At 41.6% G+C, this 19077-nt stretch overlaps 1 protein-coding gene and 2 non-coding genes across 3 annotated transcripts; 1 reads left to right on the plus strand and 2 right to left on the minus strand.

Moving 5' to 3' along the window:
* Positions 1-546: 546 nt before the first annotated feature.
* Positions 547-628, minus strand: TRNAS-GCU (transfer RNA serine (anticodon GCU)). Its single transcript has one exon. It is a non-coding gene; the product is annotated as a tRNA-Ser (tRNA).
* A 5983-nt stretch (positions 629-6611) lies between these two features.
* TRNAI-UAU (transfer RNA isoleucine (anticodon UAU)) lies at positions 6612-6705 on the minus strand. The gene is made up of 2 exons: positions 6668-6705; positions 6612-6647 (listed from the first exon to the last, which is right to left on the minus strand). It is a non-coding gene; the product is annotated as a tRNA-Ile (tRNA).
* A 3259-nt stretch (positions 6706-9964) lies between these two features.
* LOC148774191 (transmembrane protein 225B-like) lies at positions 9965-12228 on the plus strand. The gene is made up of 5 exons (XM_088831482.1): positions 9965-10009; positions 10594-10801; positions 11129-11272; positions 11531-11668; positions 12092-12228. The coding sequence occupies exons 1-5, from the start codon at positions 9965-9967 to the stop codon at positions 12226-12228; spliced, it is 672 nt and encodes a 223-aa protein (XP_088687608.1).
* Positions 12229-19077: the final 6849 nt, after the last annotated feature.

Below are 19077 nucleotides of genomic sequence, written 5' to 3' on the forward strand. Positions count from 1 at the left end.
GTTAAAAAGATACATAGAGTTCAAAGTGTTAGTCACTCAGTTGTGTCAGACTCTTTGAGACCCCACAGCCTGCCAGGCTCCTCCATCCATGGGATTTCCAAGGCAAGAATAGTGGAGTGGGTTGTCATTCCGTTCTCCAGGGGATCTTCCGGCCCCAGGGATCGAACCCGGGTTCTTCCCCGTCTGAGCCTATTTATAGAGTTCAAAACGCTTGCCCAGTTAATTCTCCTAATTATGAACTGGTTGAAAACAAAAGCTCCTTCAAGTAGTCTGCTAAATGTCAAGAGAACGATATGTTGGATTGGTTAAAGCTGAGGAATAATCTTCAAAACCTGTTCTAAGGAGTCAGCGCCTTAAATGTAGGAATTTTCACACTTTTAGAGGGGAGGGAAATATGACTGAGTTCATAGAAAATGGAGAGGGAGGTAGCCTTTATCACGCCCAACTCAGAATACTGAGCAAATACTTTAAGAGAACGTGACCCAACTGGAAATGCTAGGAAGCTTTCGAAAACACACCCGATTGCTCCTATCAAAAGTACACCCCCGACGAAGGTGGGATTCGAACCCACGCGTGCAGAGCACAATGGATTAGCAGTCCATCGCCTTAACCACTCGGCCACCTCGTCGTCGCATACCTGTTCTTTGGCATGCTTTATTTCAGAGTCTATACTTGGGAACCGTCTACCCTAGGAAGAATGATGTTTAGGAAGGAAATGGTTTGGAGACGTCTGAGAGACGTAGAGGTGGTTAGCTTCCACGCGAACGGACAAAGCACCGGATTGCAAAAGCTGCGACGGGGGAAAAAAAAAACAGGCTTAGCTTTCGCAGGAGTCTTATTAAAAGTGGTGGGGACGTGGTAGAAACACAGTTGCCTGGGCTTTCACTCCCTTTCTGGGGCTGTCTCGTCCCCGGCTGGAGGACCTCAGCGCCAAATGCCAGCAGGGACTGAACCTGGTCTGAACCACAGTTTGCTGTCAGGGGAGCCTGGCCCCGGGTTCCAGCGCGCTGCCGGAAGTCCACCCGGCAAAGGTTCCCAGAGCCGGGTCCACGGGAGTCGACCTCAGCGGAGCTGCGGACTTGGACTCCTAATTTGTGGTTAATAAAACAGTCTGGGAAATTAGACGGTGGACCTGAGTAGGGCTCAATTTCTGTTCAGTGCTTTTTCCAAAGGTTAGGGTGAAATTGCATAGAGAAGAATCATTAGCTTCGCGGGGCTCTTCCCGGTCATCCTCAACAGAGGAACCACGAATTCTGATCCTCCCTACCCCGCTATCTGAGGAGAGTTTGTCCAGCTTCCACTAGGTTTTCCCGGCGTTCTGGTACTGAGAACAGCAAGAAACTGAACACTAGCGAGAAATTATTCAAAGAAAGAAAGGCTGGGCGGAGGGTGGGGCAGGTGGATAGTGTTCAGCTCCAACCACTTCCTTGTTTCATAAGAATAAACACAACGGACAGATGAACGAATAAGAATAGGAAGCAATTTTGACTAATCAGATTGATCATAAGTGCTTGCGAAAATAAGGTAATACTGACGGCGAGTCTTGACCAGCGAGTTTTCTAGTGGGCGCGAAGAATGCGGTTGTTGCAGGAAGAGATGAAAGGGCCTGAGCAAAGGCAAGGAGGCGTTCAAAGCAATCATATGATTCACCCTGTTGTCAATTCTGATAGTAAAGGATAAAGGAGTTATATTCTTTTCACAAGGAAGGACAGTATAATTAACAACAACAAAAATGTCAAAAGTACATAGTGCTTTCTCAGGAAGTAGTGGTGAATCATTGGGAAAATAATATACTAACTCACGTATTTGAAATTATTAAAAAGAAATTTGAAACTTAAAACACTGAAAACATAAACAGATTTATTAGATAGAGCAGAAGAGAGAATTAGGAAACTGAAAGTAAGATTTGAGGGAACTATGTAAAATACTATCCGCTGATACAATTAGTTGGAAATTAGGGAAGAGGGATAAGAAAAATTAAGGTTAGGAGAGAAGTTCTACCATGTATCTAATTAAGTCCCAAAAGAAATTATTAAGAAAATAGGAAAGAGTTAAGTGTCTCAAGTATGCCTGATACATGCTTTAACAATTATCAACATGTTGTCAAATTGGTTTTCCATATTATTGCAAAGTGGGCAGTGTATTATTTTGTATATCCTTTCATTTGTTCGATAAGAATCCTTACTAGAATATTTACTAGTGCTCATTTCAAAACTTCTAGAGTATAATTTGTTAAATCGTTTTCAGTCAACCAATTCTGCCACTGTTTTCAGAAACAACAGTGGGGAGAGGACAACAGTTTTTGTTTGTTTATAATGACAGTTACTCCTTGGAAGGAAAGTTATGACCAACCTTGATAGTATAGTAAAAAGCAGAGACATTACTTTGCTAACCAAGGTCCGTCTAGTCAAGGCTATGGTTTTTCCAGTGGACATGTATGGATGTGAGAATTGGACTGTGAAGAAAGCTGATCACCGAAGAATTGATGCTTTTGAACTGTGGTGCTGGAGAAGATTCTTGAGAGTCCCTTGGACTGCAAGGAGATCCAACCAGTCCATTCTAAAGGAGATCGATCCTGGGTGTTCATTGGAAGGACTGATGCTAAAGCTTAAATTCTAATACTTTGGCCACCTCATGCGACGAGTTGACTCACTGGAAAAGACTCTGATGCTGGGAAGGATTGGGGGTGGGAGGAGAAGGGGACGACGGAGAATGAGATGGCTGGATGGCATCACCGACTCGATGGACATGAGTTTGAGTGAACTCCAGGAGTTGGTGATGGACAGGGAGGCCTGGCGTGCTGCGATTCACAGGGTCGCAAAGAGTCGGACATGACTGAGCGACTGAACTGACTGAATGCTATTACCTATGTTTCTATTTATTTTCTATCGTCATTAAAGCTCTACAAAGTAGGAATGATCCTAGATTTAACTGTTTAAAATGAGATGGTTGGTGTTTAAAACAAGAAGCAAAATTATTCTCAGTGAATTTCTACAAAAGTTCAAGTCTTGAGTAGCATAAGCTTGCAAGTTCAAGACTGCTACCTTCCTAACAGTCTGCTCTTCTCCAGCATTTAAACATCAAGATTCAGTCTATAATTGCTCCTCATCGCTTTCACTTATCTCTTCTTCCCTCTTTAGGTATCCAGTTCTAGACTTCTCATGGTGATTTAGTCTCGATATACTTCGAACTGAGTTATCTCACTCTCTGGCCATTCCCCCTGGATGTTAGAGGTCTTCTGCTTAAGTAACCAGCGTGCCTGCTCCAGCCCTCTGTCTACCCAGACATCAAGGACTGTAAACCCAGATCCTGAGCATACTATAAAGCCTGCTTAAAACTCTTTAACAACTATCAACCACCTACCCCCTGGTGACAGACTTCTACCCTCTCTCACCAGCCTCCTCTGCCCTCTTCCAGCCACACTTTGGCTGCATTCTCTATTTGGTAGCAATGCATTTGAGGAAAGTCAATGTATCTTCTTTGGGGAAAATATGTGAGAGTAGTTCATATTTTTTCACAAGCCACATGTGGAAAAGCCTGGACTGTGAGGCTGTGCTTGAGCGTTGCTTTTCTTTATATCTTCAGAAGTTTCTAAACGGTTCTATTCAGTGATGACCTGGCTCTCATTACAAAAGAGAACCACAGAACAATCAGAGAGACCTAAATAATGAACCCAGTTGTCCTGCACAGGGCCTCTTCTTCCTCTGCGGAGAGGTCTAGGAAGTTAAAGTACCACAAAGCTAGATGTTTTTTAGAGTAATCTTCCAGGTCTAGCTGTTTTTCACTTTCCTTTGCTCAGTGGTTCAGGATGCCTGCCCAAGGCTGCTTATGAACTGTCTCAGTTCCATTCCATACAATATGGCCTTGATGAGCATATAGTAACCAGTGGATCCTGAAGGGTCTGAAAAAAATTTGGATATAGAGATGAAATTGACAACTTCTGTCATTGGCTGAAGACAGAATTGGCTCAAATGGAAGAACACTAGCTTTGCCAGAGAGGGGTAGTGGGATCAATGCCTGCCTTCTCCAGTTTTGGGTAAACCACTTATGAGGCAGATTCAAAGCCAGGAGTAACTGGGTATCTTAAGCGAGGTAGTTAAAATGTTTATTTCTTTTTTCTGTTAGGTTGCTTACCATTCTACAGCACCCAAGACAGGGGCACAGTTGTGGGGAACAAATCCAGAGCAAGTGATGACATTTAATGAGGAAAACAAGAAGGCTGTGGAAAAAAAATTCCTTGTGGAATTTATTTTATTCTCTGTAATCATAAAAGCTTTTAAGGATTAGAACTGAAACCTAAGTGGAGTCTTGATAGAATCATATAAAGTTTAACCTGATATTTCTTTTTCATTATTTTTTGACTACATTATACTCTGACTACATTTTTCTTTTTATTAAAAAATGCACTTGAAAATATATATTAGTAGATTTACTTTGTTTTCTATGTGCTATGGTCTGAATATTTGTGTCCCTCTAAAATTCATATGTTGAAAATACAGTGATCAGGGCGATGGTATTAGGAGGCAGGGACTTTGGGAGATGATTAGCTAATGAGGGCAATGTCTTCATTAAAAAAAACAACCCAGAATACAACTGATTCATTTTGCTGATTCACCTCTGGGAAATTATTTTGAGTTCAATTCAGTTCACTTGCTCATTTGTGTCCAACTCTTTGTGACCCTATGGCCTGCAGCACACCAGGCTTCCCTATCTATCACCAACTCCTGGAGATTACTCAAACTCATGTCCAACGAGTCGGTGATGCCATCCAGCCATCTCATCCTCTGTCATCCCCTTCTTCTCCCACCTTCAGTCTTTCCCAGCATCAGGGTCTTTTCCAGTGAGTCAGTTCTTCGAATCAGGTGGCCAAAGTATTGGAGTTTCAGCTTCAGCATCAGTCCTTCCAATGAGTATTCAGGACTGTTTCCTTTAGGATAGACTGGTTGGAACTTCTTGCAGCCCAAGGGACTCTCTCTCTCAAGAGTCTTCTCCAGCACCACAGTTCAAAAGCATCAATTCTTCAGTGTTCAGCTTTCTTTATAGTCCAACTCTCACATCCATACATGACTACTGGAAAAACCACAGCTTTGACAAGATGGGTCTTTGTTGGCAAAGTAATGTCTCTACTTTTAAATATGCTGCCTATGTTGGTCATAACTTTTCTTCCAAGGAGCAGGCATCTTTTAATTTCATGGCTGCAGTCACCATCTGCACTAATTTTGGAGCCCAAGAAAATAAAGTCTGTTGCTATTTCCATTGTTTCCCCATCTATTTGCCATGAAGTGATGGGAATGGATGCCATGATCTTAGTTTTCTGAATGTTGAGCTTTAAACCAACTTTTTCACTCCCCTTTTTCACTTTCATCAAGAGGTTCTTTAGTTCTTCTTCACTTTCTCCCATAAGGGTAGTGTTATCTGCGTACCTGAGGTTATTGATATTTCTCCCAGCAATCTTGATTCCAGCTTGTGCTTCATCCAGCCTGGCATTTCACATGATGTATTCTGCATATAAGTTAAATAGACAGGGTGACAATATACTGCCTTGACATACTCCTTTCCCAATTTGGAACCAGTCTGTTGTTCCATGTCCAGTTCTAAATGTTGCTTCTTGACCTGCATACAGATTTCTCAGAAGGCAGGTGAGGTGGTCTGGTATTCCTATTTCTTTAAGAATTTTCCAGTTTGTTGTGATCCACACAGTCAAAGGCTTTGGTGTAGTCAATAAAGCAGAAGTAGATGTTTTTCTGGAACTCTCTTGCTGACAATTTGATCTCTGGTTCCTCTGCCTTTTCTGAATCATCTGGAAGTTCTTGGTTGAACATCTGGAAGTTCTTGGTTCGCGTCCTGTTGAAGCCTAGCCTGGAAATTTTTGAGCATCGCTTTGCTAGCATGTGAGATGAGTGCAACTGTGCGGTAATTTGAGCATTCTTTGGCATTGCGTTTCTTTGGGATTGGAATGAAAACTGACATTTTCCAGTCCTGTAGCCACTGCTGAGATTTCCAAATTTGCTGGCGTATTGTGCCAGCAACATTTCCATATTGCTGGCCCTTTCACAGCATCATCATTTAGGATTTGAAATAGCTCAACTGGAATTTCATCACGTCTGCTAGCTTTATGCAGTAGTGATGCTTCCTAATGCTCAGTTGACTTCGCATTCCAGTCTGTCTGGCTCTAGGTTAGTGATCGCAAGTTAGTCAGACCAAAGGTGGGGACGGATGTTCTTTTTTAGAAATCAGCTTACAAGACAAGGGGGCTTTCCTTGTGGCAATCCACCCGCAATGCGGGAGACCTGGGTTCGATCCCTGGGTTGGGAAGACCTCCTGGAGAAGGGAAAGACTCCCCACTCGAGTCTGTGGCCTAGAGAATTCCATGGACAACAGTCCTTGGTGCCGCAAAGAGTCGGAAACGACTGACTTTCACTTTACAAGACAAGGTAGGGGATAAAGAGTTACAGAAGCTAGACCACTGCAGCACAACAAAGTCGTTGCTTGGTACTAACAGTGCTAAGGGACAGGTAAGAATAAACTCTATAGGACAAATTCAAACACGGCAAAGACGGTATAGTAGAAAAGGCGAGCGGAAAGGCGTCTCAGAGATGTTAGCAAAACATTGCTCCAGGTGAGGATCGAACTCACAACCTCGGCATCACTCGCACACATACTGCTATATAAGTACCGCGCGCTAACCGATTGCGCCACTGGAGCTCTTGCTCCTCGCTTCCGGTCACTCATTACACGGCCTATGCACCCCAGTCCCTGCATCTCCACCACCACCGTCTCCGAGTCCTGCAACTGCAGCCTGAGCACAAAGACAAAAGCTCAGCTGCAGATCCCACCCTGCCACCAGTCTGAAAGGGCAGAGGGTGCTCTGCTAGCGGAAACGAGGGTGGATACTTTCAACACAACTGCGAAAAGTGGAGACACTCGGGAGACTCTGCCTCGAGCATTCCCGAGGAGGACGTTCGTGGGGCTGACTGGGCTGGCGAGTCTAATGCTGCTGCGTGGATCCCGGAGTCCTTCCATTTGCCTCTTTCCGGGATGCTTTTCCTTGGGGCGGCAGAAGGTTTCCTGTCTGAGCCTGGGGAGGGGGTGAAGGTGGGAGGACCACGAAGCCGTTGCAGGCCATCTCAGAGTGTGAGAGCATCCAGAATTCCTGTGGGCTTCCAGGGCACGTTTATTTAGTTCTCTTTAGTAGGTGGCAGTCTTCTTTCACGAGTTGGAAAACAGTTTATCCCCAAGGTATATCTCTTGTTGAAAGTCTTTGACTTTTTTAAAATGCAATATTTGGATAACTTAAGAATACAGTATTTGACTCTAAAACGTGTTTGTATCATCAGCCAGCTGTGACCCAGTTGACTTTTAACTCTTATGAATCCAAGTATATAGTTTCAAGCAAAGATAATTCATTCTAACCTGTGTGCTGCTAGATTTCAAATTCTGGCAAGAATACAAACCACCTGGTATGTAAATTTTTATACTGTCCTAAGATTCTTTAAAACTGTCTCATTTTACTTTTTAAAGTTAGCTTTCTTAATAAGTTAATAGGGATCTCCATGGAGCAATACTTAATATCAAATTTTAGTATGATGTTTAAAGATGGAGCAAAGGATTCAATTTCCAATAGTAACTATGATGATGGTTTGAAGTAGAATTTATATAGGACTTATTTTTTAAAAAGTACTTTTACATTTACTTTCTCAATCTAGTTCTATAGCAATCCTACAGAGGTAGATTTTTTTTATTGAAGTAATATATAAATAATATTCTCTAATCATTTACTGTTATTAAAAAAAGAATAAGTATAAATGAACAAAACAGTCAATCTCTTGTGGAGTTTATATGTAAGAAACCCAGAAAAGTTATACAATTTTTAAAATGTATTAGTGAACACACTTGACTATAATAGAGAGCAGACAGCATTTTCACTCATGTGAGCAGATTGTTTTTTCTAAAGAAAAAGAAATTAGCTTCTAACCCTTTAGGTGATTGAGATGTGAAATTTCTATTTGTAAACTTATGGAAATTTTCAAACATAATGAAGCTGACATAATTAGGTAATGAACTCACATGTAATTGATTTTACAATCATCAACATTTTACTAATCTTGTTCCCTCTATCGTTCCACTACTATTTTTGTTGGGGGGTCAGGGGTAGGTGATTGAAGGTGGGAGTGGAAGTATTTTAAAGTAAAACCTAGACATATCATCTCACCCTAACTTCTTCAGTCTGTATGTCTTAGAGATAAGAATTCTTTTTATTTTATTCCACTTTTCCTTTTTTTAATGTACGTGCAATATCTTTATCACATTAGCAAATTTGGCAGTAATCTCTTACTAAAAGAAGTGACTTGGCCAAAAAGTAAGTGGCAAAACTAAGATTTAAATCCAGGTTCTCTGCCCTTGGGGCTTCCCTGGTGACTAGGACAGTAAAGAAGCTGCCTGTAATGTGGGAGACCTGGGTTTGATCCCGTGTTACCCACTCCAGTATTCTTGCTGGGGAATTCCATGGATAGAAAAGCCTGGTGGACTATAGTCCATGGTGTCAGGAAGAGCTGATTACGACTAAGTGATTATACTTTTCTCTGGCTATAGCTTCTCGTACTTGATTCCTTTTCCAAGCCATTTTAAACAAAGAGTTGTCTTATTTAAGGGAGTGTGTGCCTTCAAGTGAATGTGGAGTAATTAACAATTTTTAAAAATATTTGGACTGAGAGGTTGTCTATAAGGGAGAGAGTAAATGACAACTGTTTAGAGTAAACAATTTGCTTGCTAAATATAGTTATAGTTTGCCTTTATTCCTTTTCTGACATTAACAGAAATCTATTTACCCATCTACTTTGTTTTCTGGGGTCAGTTCAAAGCTCAGGATAAAATATGGCACTCTTCTCAATGGGGCCTTCTACCAACATTGAGACTTAAAGATGTTGTCTTATGATAACTACTTTTCCTAGGTCTCAAGGCTGTATTTCCATGTGCATATGATTGTCTAAAGCAATCTTCACTTTGTTTCCTCTGATTTCATGACTAATCCTTCTTTTTTCAACCAATAGCATTATCGTGCTATCTTCTTTTAATGGTTCTACTGATTGACATATAATTCTAAGCTGGAAATATATTACTGTTGCACACTTTAACATCCTAGTTTATTCTAGAAATATATAGTGTACATACAACAAAAATTCAACTGAGAGAAACTGACAGATATACCAACCCCCTGTCCTAAAGATGATCCTTTTGTTCCTAGATTAGTCATTCATTCAACAAATATTTACTTAACACCTGCCTTGTGCCAGAATCCATAAGTGAATAGACAAAATCTCTGCCTTCCCAGAGCTTACATTTAAGAAAATTTTAAACAGAAATCCTTAGCAGTCCTCTGTTTGTCTCACTTTCATTTATCCATTTATTTGTTAATTCATTTATCAAAAAACACAGTGTCCATCATTGCCAAGTGGTATGTTAGAGAACAAGGTTGAGATTAGAAAGTATTACATGTCTTAATATCATTCGGGTGAAGGAATTGAAGGGTGTAGTGTGAACCACTGTACCCTTAACACAAAACTGGTTTCCATTTACATCTTTCAATTATTTCCCTGATTATCCTGTTTTCTCTCTATCGAGCATTCTTTAATCTTGTGCAGAGATATAGTATTCCTGCCTATTCCATATTAGAAGTCAGAACTAAGGTCACAAGCTGTAACTTCTGAGGCACACGTGTACCAAAGAAAACAAAGACATTGCTGGGTGGAGGGGGTGGGAAATGACATAATTTTTTAAAAAACAGGGCCAGCAGGATAGGATCTCACATTTTTGTTGGGATGTAGATTTCACATACTTATGATGTCACTAAACATTTCTGCCAATGAGGAGACAGGAAGGGACCACAAGGTTCTATTCTTGAAGAGAAGGCTAGGATGGGCCTCAGTGTTAAAAAGTACTATAGAAAACAAAATGTAATCAAAAGATGAAAACTGAAACAGAAATATTAAAAGAAGAAATAAGAGAAAAGGTAACCTCGGATCTTTAATAGTAAGAGAAGAGGGGAAAGGGGCTGTAATTTGAGGGGAATGATGATGGAGGGCAATGTTGAGACTGCAGAGCATAGGAAAATATTTACTTCTCTTGACATCACTAGGGAATGTATTTGGTGTGCACATTTTTTTTCCTTTCTGTTAACAGATATTCACTGAGATCCTGCTACACATAAAGCACTATGCTAAATGTGATGGAAAGTTAAGAATTCAGGGCTGTTGTTCTCCAGGGACTTCTAGTGCAGGCGATGAGACACAATACCCAGACACCCAGGAAAACCATAGTAACAAAACAGAGTTGTGGTGGTTGTGTCCAAGTGGTTTAGACACGATATATAGAAAAAAAGAGAAAGATCTCAGTTCTTGCTGGCGAGGGACATAGGGTCAGTCTGTGACCTGGGAAGGATTTGGTTAGGAGATGAGAAGGGGAGTTCTGCAAGCCTGAGTATGAAAGGCAAGGAGGTTGGACTTATATGGGCTTGTATGGGTGTTCCAGAATGGAGAGAAATCCCAAAGTAACAGGGCATCTGACTCATTCGCTTCCCCCTGCCCTTTCTTTCAGTCAGCACCCTTTTGTGTGAACTGTGGGATAGTTAAACCATATCGAGTTCTTATCCTCATCTGCAGTTTCACTGGTTCTGCCCTTCTGTGGTGGGCCTTCAACCTCTCAACCTGGGTGAAGATAGAAAACTCAAGCCAATCCCTATTCAGTGCTCTCTTTGCAATGTGCAGTGGTGAGATCAAATGTTGGGTTCTACCTTCAAAATCAAGTAAGTTCTGGCCTTGAAAGGGAGGGCCCTGCTTCAACCTTGTCCCTTCCCAGAATTTTCAACCTCCTTTTCTGCCCCAGCATACCTGAAGGAAGCAATGATAAGCCCACCAGTAACAGTGGACCATGGGACCAGGCCTTTCAAGGGCCATTTTAGATCTTTTGGCAGCTTACTTCTCCTTCCATCCCTAAGCTTCCCAACCAGTTGCCATTGGTTCCTACTTTAAAGTCTCTGCACTGTCTTTAGTATTCTGGGGATTCAGACCCAGAAGTAAGGGGGCCCTAGAGGGAGCTCCTGGCCTTTCTCCCCTCTCCCTCCCTAATTCAGACTACTACATATTTGGTCAAATTTTCATGATCAGCGCCCTTCTTCTCTCCTTCTTCCTGAGCTTTATACTCCTGGCCTTCCCGCATTCCCTTCCTGATACCCGGAAACAGTACTTCATCTTCACAACCGCCTTCTTCATCGTAGGTAAGGGATGAAACGAAGAGGATTCCTTCAATCATTCTGGTTCTGGGCTGGGGTGGTGGTCCATTGGGCATAACCTCTTAGAAACCGTTGAGGGACTGTTAAGGGCAAAGGCAATGAAATAACAACAAAAGGAAAGAAATATAGAGTATGGGGAGTTAAAGCAACAACTTAAGTCTTGGACATTAGTCCTAAGGCCATAGATTAAGCTAACCAGATGGGTTGTTGTCCCCACCCCCTCCTTTTTTTTCTGCATAACAGGTATCTGTGTGTTCCTTGCACTACTACTGCATTATCTGTATATTTTGAAAACAACTGACATTTATAAGGACATGAAAGTCACCTTTCTCTACCCATCTTTCCTCCTTATATTCAGCACCATACTGTTTTTCTTATCTGGTGAGTGTTCTTAGGGCTTTGGGAGTTTGTGGGGGTAGGTACTGAATTCAGAACAATTATATTTATGGGTTTCAAGTATTTCCCTTGAGTACTGCTAATTTGGGGACATGGGTTTGGGGATATCTCATTTGCTCATTGCAGCCCCTCCTACTCTACAGTGTTAGAATGTTGCCTTTATAGAAGACATAGAATCCATTTCTCCTGTACATACTGTGAGAACCATGTCTTGGAGATTGAGAGAGAAATTATAAGAAAGGTGGTAGTAGAGTGAAGGTTGGGGGGGGGTGAAGATTGGTATTGACAGATTGGTACTTTAGGTCCTAGACCATACTGTCATTTGTTAATCCTGTTTGAAAACTAAATTTCATAGGAAATATCAAGTTACAGTCATTTTCATCTTCACCATGATCACTCTTTCCTCAGGAATTCTCTGCTTGTCCAGCACCCATCATTGTTGGCTTCAGTGTGTCTTAGTGAAACCAATCCAAGTGAAACCCATGCAAATATCAGTGGACAATGGGAACCCAGTCACAGAAAGGGCACCGGGTACAGATGGCTAGCCTAACATCAGTGATGGCGAGAAGGCTGATTTCTGAAGAAAAATCATGTCTACCCCATAATTCAAGACTTCACAGCTATGCACACACTCTTGTTTAATTACTATGACTAGAAAGTAGTAGTATGACTTGTTGCTAATCATTATTCAGATATGGATTAAGATTCCAGGAACTCAGATCTTTCACTAGAGAGAAGACACAGTTGGGATGTGGGGATGGCTGAGTGTGTTTGGCTCTGGGGACTTTAAGTGAAAAAACATTCTCCTCACCTTGAAGATTCCCTAAGCACCCACCTCCCAATCCTCTCACTGGTATTCCTGGTCTCCTGGAAATCGATTTTTTTTTTTTTTTAAACAGTAACAAAATTCTTTTTCTTGTGAAGCCTTAGTTTTGATAAAAAAAAAAAATTTCCCTGAGGAATTTTATGAGTGGAATCTTGTAACTACTGTATTGTTCAGGCCTTTTGTATTGTTCAGACCTGTATGTTGTTGCATATAACAAGACCTTATCCAGACTACCTCAACAACAACATAAAATGAATATGTTGGAAAAATGCAGGGGTAGCTCATAGACTCACAGAAAGTTCTGATATAATTAGGGTTACATGAGAGATGTTGGGGACTGGAATTGGAACTCATTTTCTTCAAGATACTTTTTTCCCCACTATTTACTTAAGGTTAATGGAATTTCCAGATCCACTATCCTAAATTCCATTTGTTCATCACTTTCAATGAATCATCAAAGCCTGTCACCTCCACCTCAACCAAACCTCCATTCCCCTCTCTGAGCCCTCTTTACACCTAGTTATCTGGACCAGGCCTTTGTTATTCCTGCCCAGGCCGTGGTGTCTCTACACATGGCCTCTCCCTGCGCTTCGGTCTACCTCTACAAATACTGCCCAATTTGATCTTCCTCAAACACAGAGCTGAGAATGTTCTCCTTGAAGACCTATTTCGCCTTCTTCTGTCTTCAGGATACATTTCTTATCTTGATTATCTTGATAAATAAAGGTATTTACAAATTGGCACCAACCTATTTTTTGAAATGTTTTAATTTTTTTATTGTGATGCATCTCATACATGTCACATAAGGAAAAATTATCAAAATATGTACAGTTGGAAGGATAAGAAATGAACCACCATATCTAGAAAACAATAATATTGCCGGTATATTAGAAAACTTTAGTGCGCCCCAACAAGCTGTCTTTACAGCCACTTTTCTTGCTCCTCCAGTTCCTCTTCCCTATGCCAATTAAAACTGCAGTTCTGCCTCAAGAAACTGCTTTCCTCAAACAGACCTTTTGTAACTTCTCCTCGTACAAATACTCAATACTCTGGCTTTTTATTTCCTCCTCATTTACAAGGTCAAATTTGTTTCTTCTTCAAGATTAAAGTCAAATGTGATAGCAAGAAAAACTTCTCCTGACTTCCCCTCCAGAGTTAATTGCTGTACTTCCATTCTGCTGGGAAGTCCCTGGTGGCTCAGTAAAGAAACTGCCTATGATACAGGAGACCCAGTTTCCAGTCCTGAATTGGGAAGATCCCCTAGAGGAGGAAATGGCAACCCACTCCAGTGTTCTTGCCTGGAGAATCCCATGGACAGAGGAGCCTGGTAGGCAACAGTGCATAGGATCACAAAGAGTCGGACACAACTGTGTGATTAACACTTTCAGGCTGCTGGCACATTTTCTTTTTTATTTCTGGAGTAGCACTTCTCCTGTTGTAATTATGAATTTAGATTTGTCTCTCTCACTTGATGTTAGTTCTTTGAGGAATTCAGAGTAATCTTTACCTTTGACTCCTCCAGTTTCACATTCTGCTTTGTAAATGAATATTCAGTAAATGCCTTTGGAGTTATTAAGATTAAGCTTTAGAATATTGGAAACAGTTGGACATTACTATTAAGGATGGTTACTTTTTATTGACAGCCTAAATAGTTGCCAGGACTTGACCTGCTTTATGTAATTTAATCTCACCACAAACCTGCAAAGTAAGTATCATCTCCATTTTGTAGATAAACTAATGGGGTGACTGAAAAGTTAAGTGATTGGTCCAAATTCACACATTCTAGTCAAGGGCAGAGTCTCTCTCTAAAGCTGCTCTCATTTTTCCATATCAAGTTTCTTCTACATGAACAGTGATAAGAATAGAGAATAAATAAGAACCTGCTGTGTAGCACAGAGAATTCTTCTCAGTACTCTGTAATGGACTGACTATACGGGGAAAGCATCTTTAAAAAAAGAAAAAGAGTAGATTTTTTTACATGTATAACATTCATTTTGCTGTATGCCCAAAACAAACACAGCATTGTAAATCAATGATATTCCAATAAAAATGAAAATGAAAAAACTTTAGACATACAAAAAAATAGAGAGTAAATTTTAAGACAGAAAGTGTTCAACTGTGCTTATGCTGGAAAGGAACAGATTGTGATGAAGAAATAAATTTAAAATGTCAGCTGTTAAAGAAGCTGCAAAAATAAACCTGGGGATCAGTGAGCATTATATATTTTATAGACATATTTTGGTAGCACACATTACTGATTTACAGAGTTAGGAATTTAAGACTCCTGCCCTGCTCTGTTTAAGGTTGAACTTCAGATCTCTACACTATTACATACTTGTTAGCCTCTAACATTTTAAATTCAGAAACTGTAGTGTCATTTTACTATGCAGTCATGTTAAGATCTGTGATGTATGGCATTATTAATCACCACACTTATATAATTCTGATTTATAAGTCAATACGTCATCATGAGAGACTCTTGAGAGTCCTTTGGACTACAAAGAGATCACACCAGTCAATCCTAAAGGAAATAAACCCTGAATATTCATTGGAAGGACTGATGCTGAAACTGAAGCTCCAATAATTTGGCCACTTGATGCGAAGAGCCAATTCATTGGAAAAGACCTTTATGCTGGGAAAGATTGAAGGGAAAAGGAGAAGAGGGCTGTGGAGAGTGAGATGGTTAGATAGCATCAGCCATTCAAAGGACATAATCTTGAACAAATTCCAGGTGATAATGAAGGACAGGGAAGCCTGGCATGCTGCAGTTCATGGGGGGTCACAGAATCAGACACGACTTATCAACTGAACAACAACATGTGCTGCTGCTGCTAAGTCGCTTCAGTCGTGTCCGACTCTGTGCGACCCCATAGACTGCAGCCCACCAGGCTCCCCCGTCCCTGGGATTCTCCAGGTAAGAACACTGGAGTGGGTTGCCATTTCCTTCTCCAATGCAAGAAAGTGAAAAGTGAAAGTGAAGTCGCTCAGTCGTATCTGACTCTTAGCGACCCCATGGACTGCAGCCCACCAGGCTCCTCAGTCCATGGGATCATGTACAATTAAAGTACTTGTTCTAAATACAAATACTGAATATAAGCTGTATATCAGATGCTTTTTGTAATGGTTAGCTCTGGAAATTTATGTCTAATGTTGACACTGACAACAGTGGACTTGGTAGCAAAAAGGGTTCAATTAGTCCTTCCCCAAGAGGATGTTAAAGTATTAGGTAAAAAAAAAAAAACCTTGCTGTGCAAGTAATGTGTGAAAGAAAATCACAGAAGTGTGGGAGAGAGAGAGTGAAAGGCAGGAGTCTCCAGTCAGCGGTTTGGACAGGACCTGCAGTTTGCCTTGAACTCCCAGGTTTTGGTACCAAATGATCTCAGAGGGAGAGCAGTAAGCAGTGCTGAAAACAGATCTTAGTTTCCTGCCCAGAAATTAAACCTGGGGAACCTGGATGAAAACTGAAAGTTCTAGCCACTGAACCGCTGGGGGCTAGAAGCTAGAAGCAAAGTGGCCCTGACTCTTGCCCTTGTTTGAAAGCAAGAGTGTTTCAAGGAGGCAAAAACTGTAAAAACAGGTCCAAAGTTTATTATTAAAGACACAGCACAATGTATGGGAGAGCACACAGGAAAACAGCTTCTACCTAAATAGCTTAGATAGAAGACTAACTAACTTAGATAGAAAACTAGCTTCTATCTAACTCAGAAGCTAGGCAGAGATACATACCCGGAGAGGAGTGCAGGCGTCCTGAGTGCGGAGGAGCTCAATAAGGAGGTGATGTAAACCACTTATATAGGACAGTCCTTCTGGGTCTTTGTTCAGTTCAGTTCAGTCGCTCAGTCGTGTCTGACTCTCTGCGACCCCATGAATCACAGCACGCCAGGCCTCCCTGTCCATCACCAACTCCCGGAGTTCACTCAAACTCATGTCTATAGAGTCGATGATGCCATCCAGCCATCTCATTCTCTGTCGTCCCCTTCTCCTCCCGCCCCCAACCTTTCCCAGCATCAGAGTCTTTTCCAGTGAGTCAACTCGTCGCATGAGGTGGCCAAAGTATTGCAGTTTCAGCTTTAGCATCAGTCCCTCCAATGAACACCCAGGATTGATCTCCTTTAGAATGGACTGGTTGGATCTCCTTGCAGTCCAAGGGACTCTCAAGAGTCTTCTCCAACACCACAGTTCAAAAGCATCGATTCTTCGGCGATCAGCTTTCTTCACAATCCAACTCTCACATCCATACATGACCACGGGAAAAACCATAGCCTTGACTAGACGGACCTTGGTTGGCAAAGTAATGTCTCTGCTTTTTAATATACTATCAAGGTTGGTCATAACTTTCCTTCCAAGGGGTAAGCGTCTTTTAATTTCCTGGCTGCAATCAGCATCTGCAGTGATTTTGGAGCCCCAAAAATAAAGTCTGACACTGTTTCCACTGTTTTTCCATCTATTTCCCATGAAGTGATGGGTCTTTGTTACCTTTGGCCAATTATCTTGCTCCTTTCTTCACACCTGACTGGTCCATGGATCCTCTCCAAGATGTGTGCGCAACAATTTTCTAAGATGAATTCCACCGCAGAGGCCCACGAGTGCATGTCCACACTTATTATGAAATGGGGTCCACTCCCTTTTCAACCCCCAAGAAGCCCTTCCTGCGTGTGCATAGACAAAGAAGTCTTCCTTGACCTTAGGAGCGGGCAGTTTATCTCTTTAGCAGAGCTCAATTTTTAGCTTTGTCCTTGGAGTGTCTGGGTGAGAACAAAGGCTCCATTTTACTCCACTTGACAAACACCAAGTGTCTGGCCCAGAGGCCCACTGTCTCCTACCTCAATGTGAGTTAATACGGTAAGGAATGGAGATCTTGAACATGCTAAAAAATGCCTACTTCATTTTATTTCAAATATGGGGATGGTGTAGGGTACAGCAACTAATATTGCTTGTTTGTTCCATGACCAGTAACCAACAGCAAAGCCCCTAGTCCTCCTCTCAAACAGAAGCACTATTGCATGCACATAGCCTTTTCTATACTGCCTTGGCTTTGCAGGAGGTAGACCCTATCTCAGCTGCAGACGCAGAGTTATGATTGAACTAACTGATCACAGTGGTCACATTCTTGGCAGTACTTGGATTAGGTAAGAATGTCTGATACAAATCTAGCCAATGTGAGGGGGAAATCCACTAAGGAATGTATAAGAAAAGTTATTCTCAACAAGAGATACAATAAAGAAGTCTGCTTATTTTCCTGGAGTTTATCTTGATATTGTGAGAGTCAGAGGTACTACAAGGAAATCAGCTGGTGTATAAGATCCATATAATGAGAATGACATAATGCAAAGACTTGGTCATTCAAAAAATCTTGGTTCTGAATAATATAGAGTTACTGAATTAATGAGGCTCACAGGCTTCCTACCTTCTCGACTTGTCATGTATGATAGTAAATCCATTGTAAGTCAGTTGAATGCTGTTGTTCAAATAATCGTAGAGCTATTACTGAAAGTGTCCTTTATTGGGGAGGAAGCTTTGGGCTAGATGTCTTACACTTCTGTAAGAATTGTGTTCTAAGTCCTCCTGATCACTGGCATTATGAAAAACTCGAAACAAGCTACATAAATGATATTAAAAATATTGGTCTGGTGTGCCCTTGGTTCACTAAATTTTTCCATTGCTATCAGCAGACTCAGCATTCTCTTCACTTAGAAGGCCTAATTCTCAGCCACTAGCTCCAGTCCAGTCCTGCTGTCTGACTGTCACTGGCTTCAGATTTAATGGACACATGCCCAGCCTCCACCCCTGAGTATATAAACAGCCACCATGAGCCTCAAAGTATATTCAGGAAACTAGAATTCTGCTGCTGTACATAGCAGGCCTTTGCTTTTCCATTTAAACATCTGGGTTGAGATAGCATGGAATCACAGACTCGTGATGCCTACCTGTACCATAAACTGTTTTCCTGATGCTTACAGGCATTTTTCTCAACTCTGCATTCATGCATGCAGACTTTTAATGTAAAATTAGTCATTGTAGATAGGGAGCATGCTAGCCTTAAGAAATATACAATTGAGTGGGGAGGACCACTGAGCAAACAGCTGTTCACAAGAGTGTGATAAATGCCAGAATGAGGGGTGTGCTCTGCACCCTAGGCATACAAGGAAAGAACACGATTCAAACGGGGAGGAAGAATTAAGAACTCGATTCAGTTCAGTTCAGTTCAGTCGCTCAGTCGTGTCCGACTCTCCGCGACCCCATGAATCACAGCACGCCAGGCCTCCCTGTCCATCACCAACTCCCGGACTACACTCAAACTCATGTCCACAGAGTCGGTGATGCCATCCAGCCATCTCATTCTCCGTCGTCCCCTTCTCCTCCCGCCCCCAACCTTTCCCAGCATCAGAGTCTTTTCCAGTGAGTCAACTCGTCGCATGAGGTGGCCCAAGTATTGCAGTTTCAGCTTTAGCATCAGTCCCTCCAATGAACACCCAGGATTGATCTCCTTTAGAATGGACTGGTTGGATCTCCTTGCAGTATAAGGGACTCTCAAGAGTCTTCTCCAACACCACAGTTCAAAAGCATC

Source organism: Moschus berezovskii, chromosome 23 (genome assembly GCF_049115385.1).
Source record: "Moschus berezovskii isolate FMDL1 chromosome 23, NW_MosBer_1.0, whole genome shotgun sequence".
In the NCBI taxonomy this organism is placed as follows: Eukaryota; Metazoa; Chordata; class Mammalia; order Artiodactyla; family Moschidae; genus Moschus; species Moschus berezovskii.

Excerpts from the sequence above, each read along its gene's own strand:
- LOC148774191 (XM_088831482.1), top strand. The coding sequence starts at position 9,965 with ATGAAAACTGAAACAGAAATATTAAAAGAAGAAATAAGAGAAAAG. Across the intron at positions 10,010-10,593 it reads AAGAAGAAATAAGAGAAAAG|TCAGCACCCTTTTGTGTGAA; the intron begins GTAACCTCGGAT and ends CCTTTCTTTCAG. Across the intron at positions 11,273-11,530 it reads AACCGCCTTCTTCATCGTAG|GTATCTGTGTGTTCCTTGCA; the intron begins GTAAGGGATGAA and ends TCTGCATAACAG.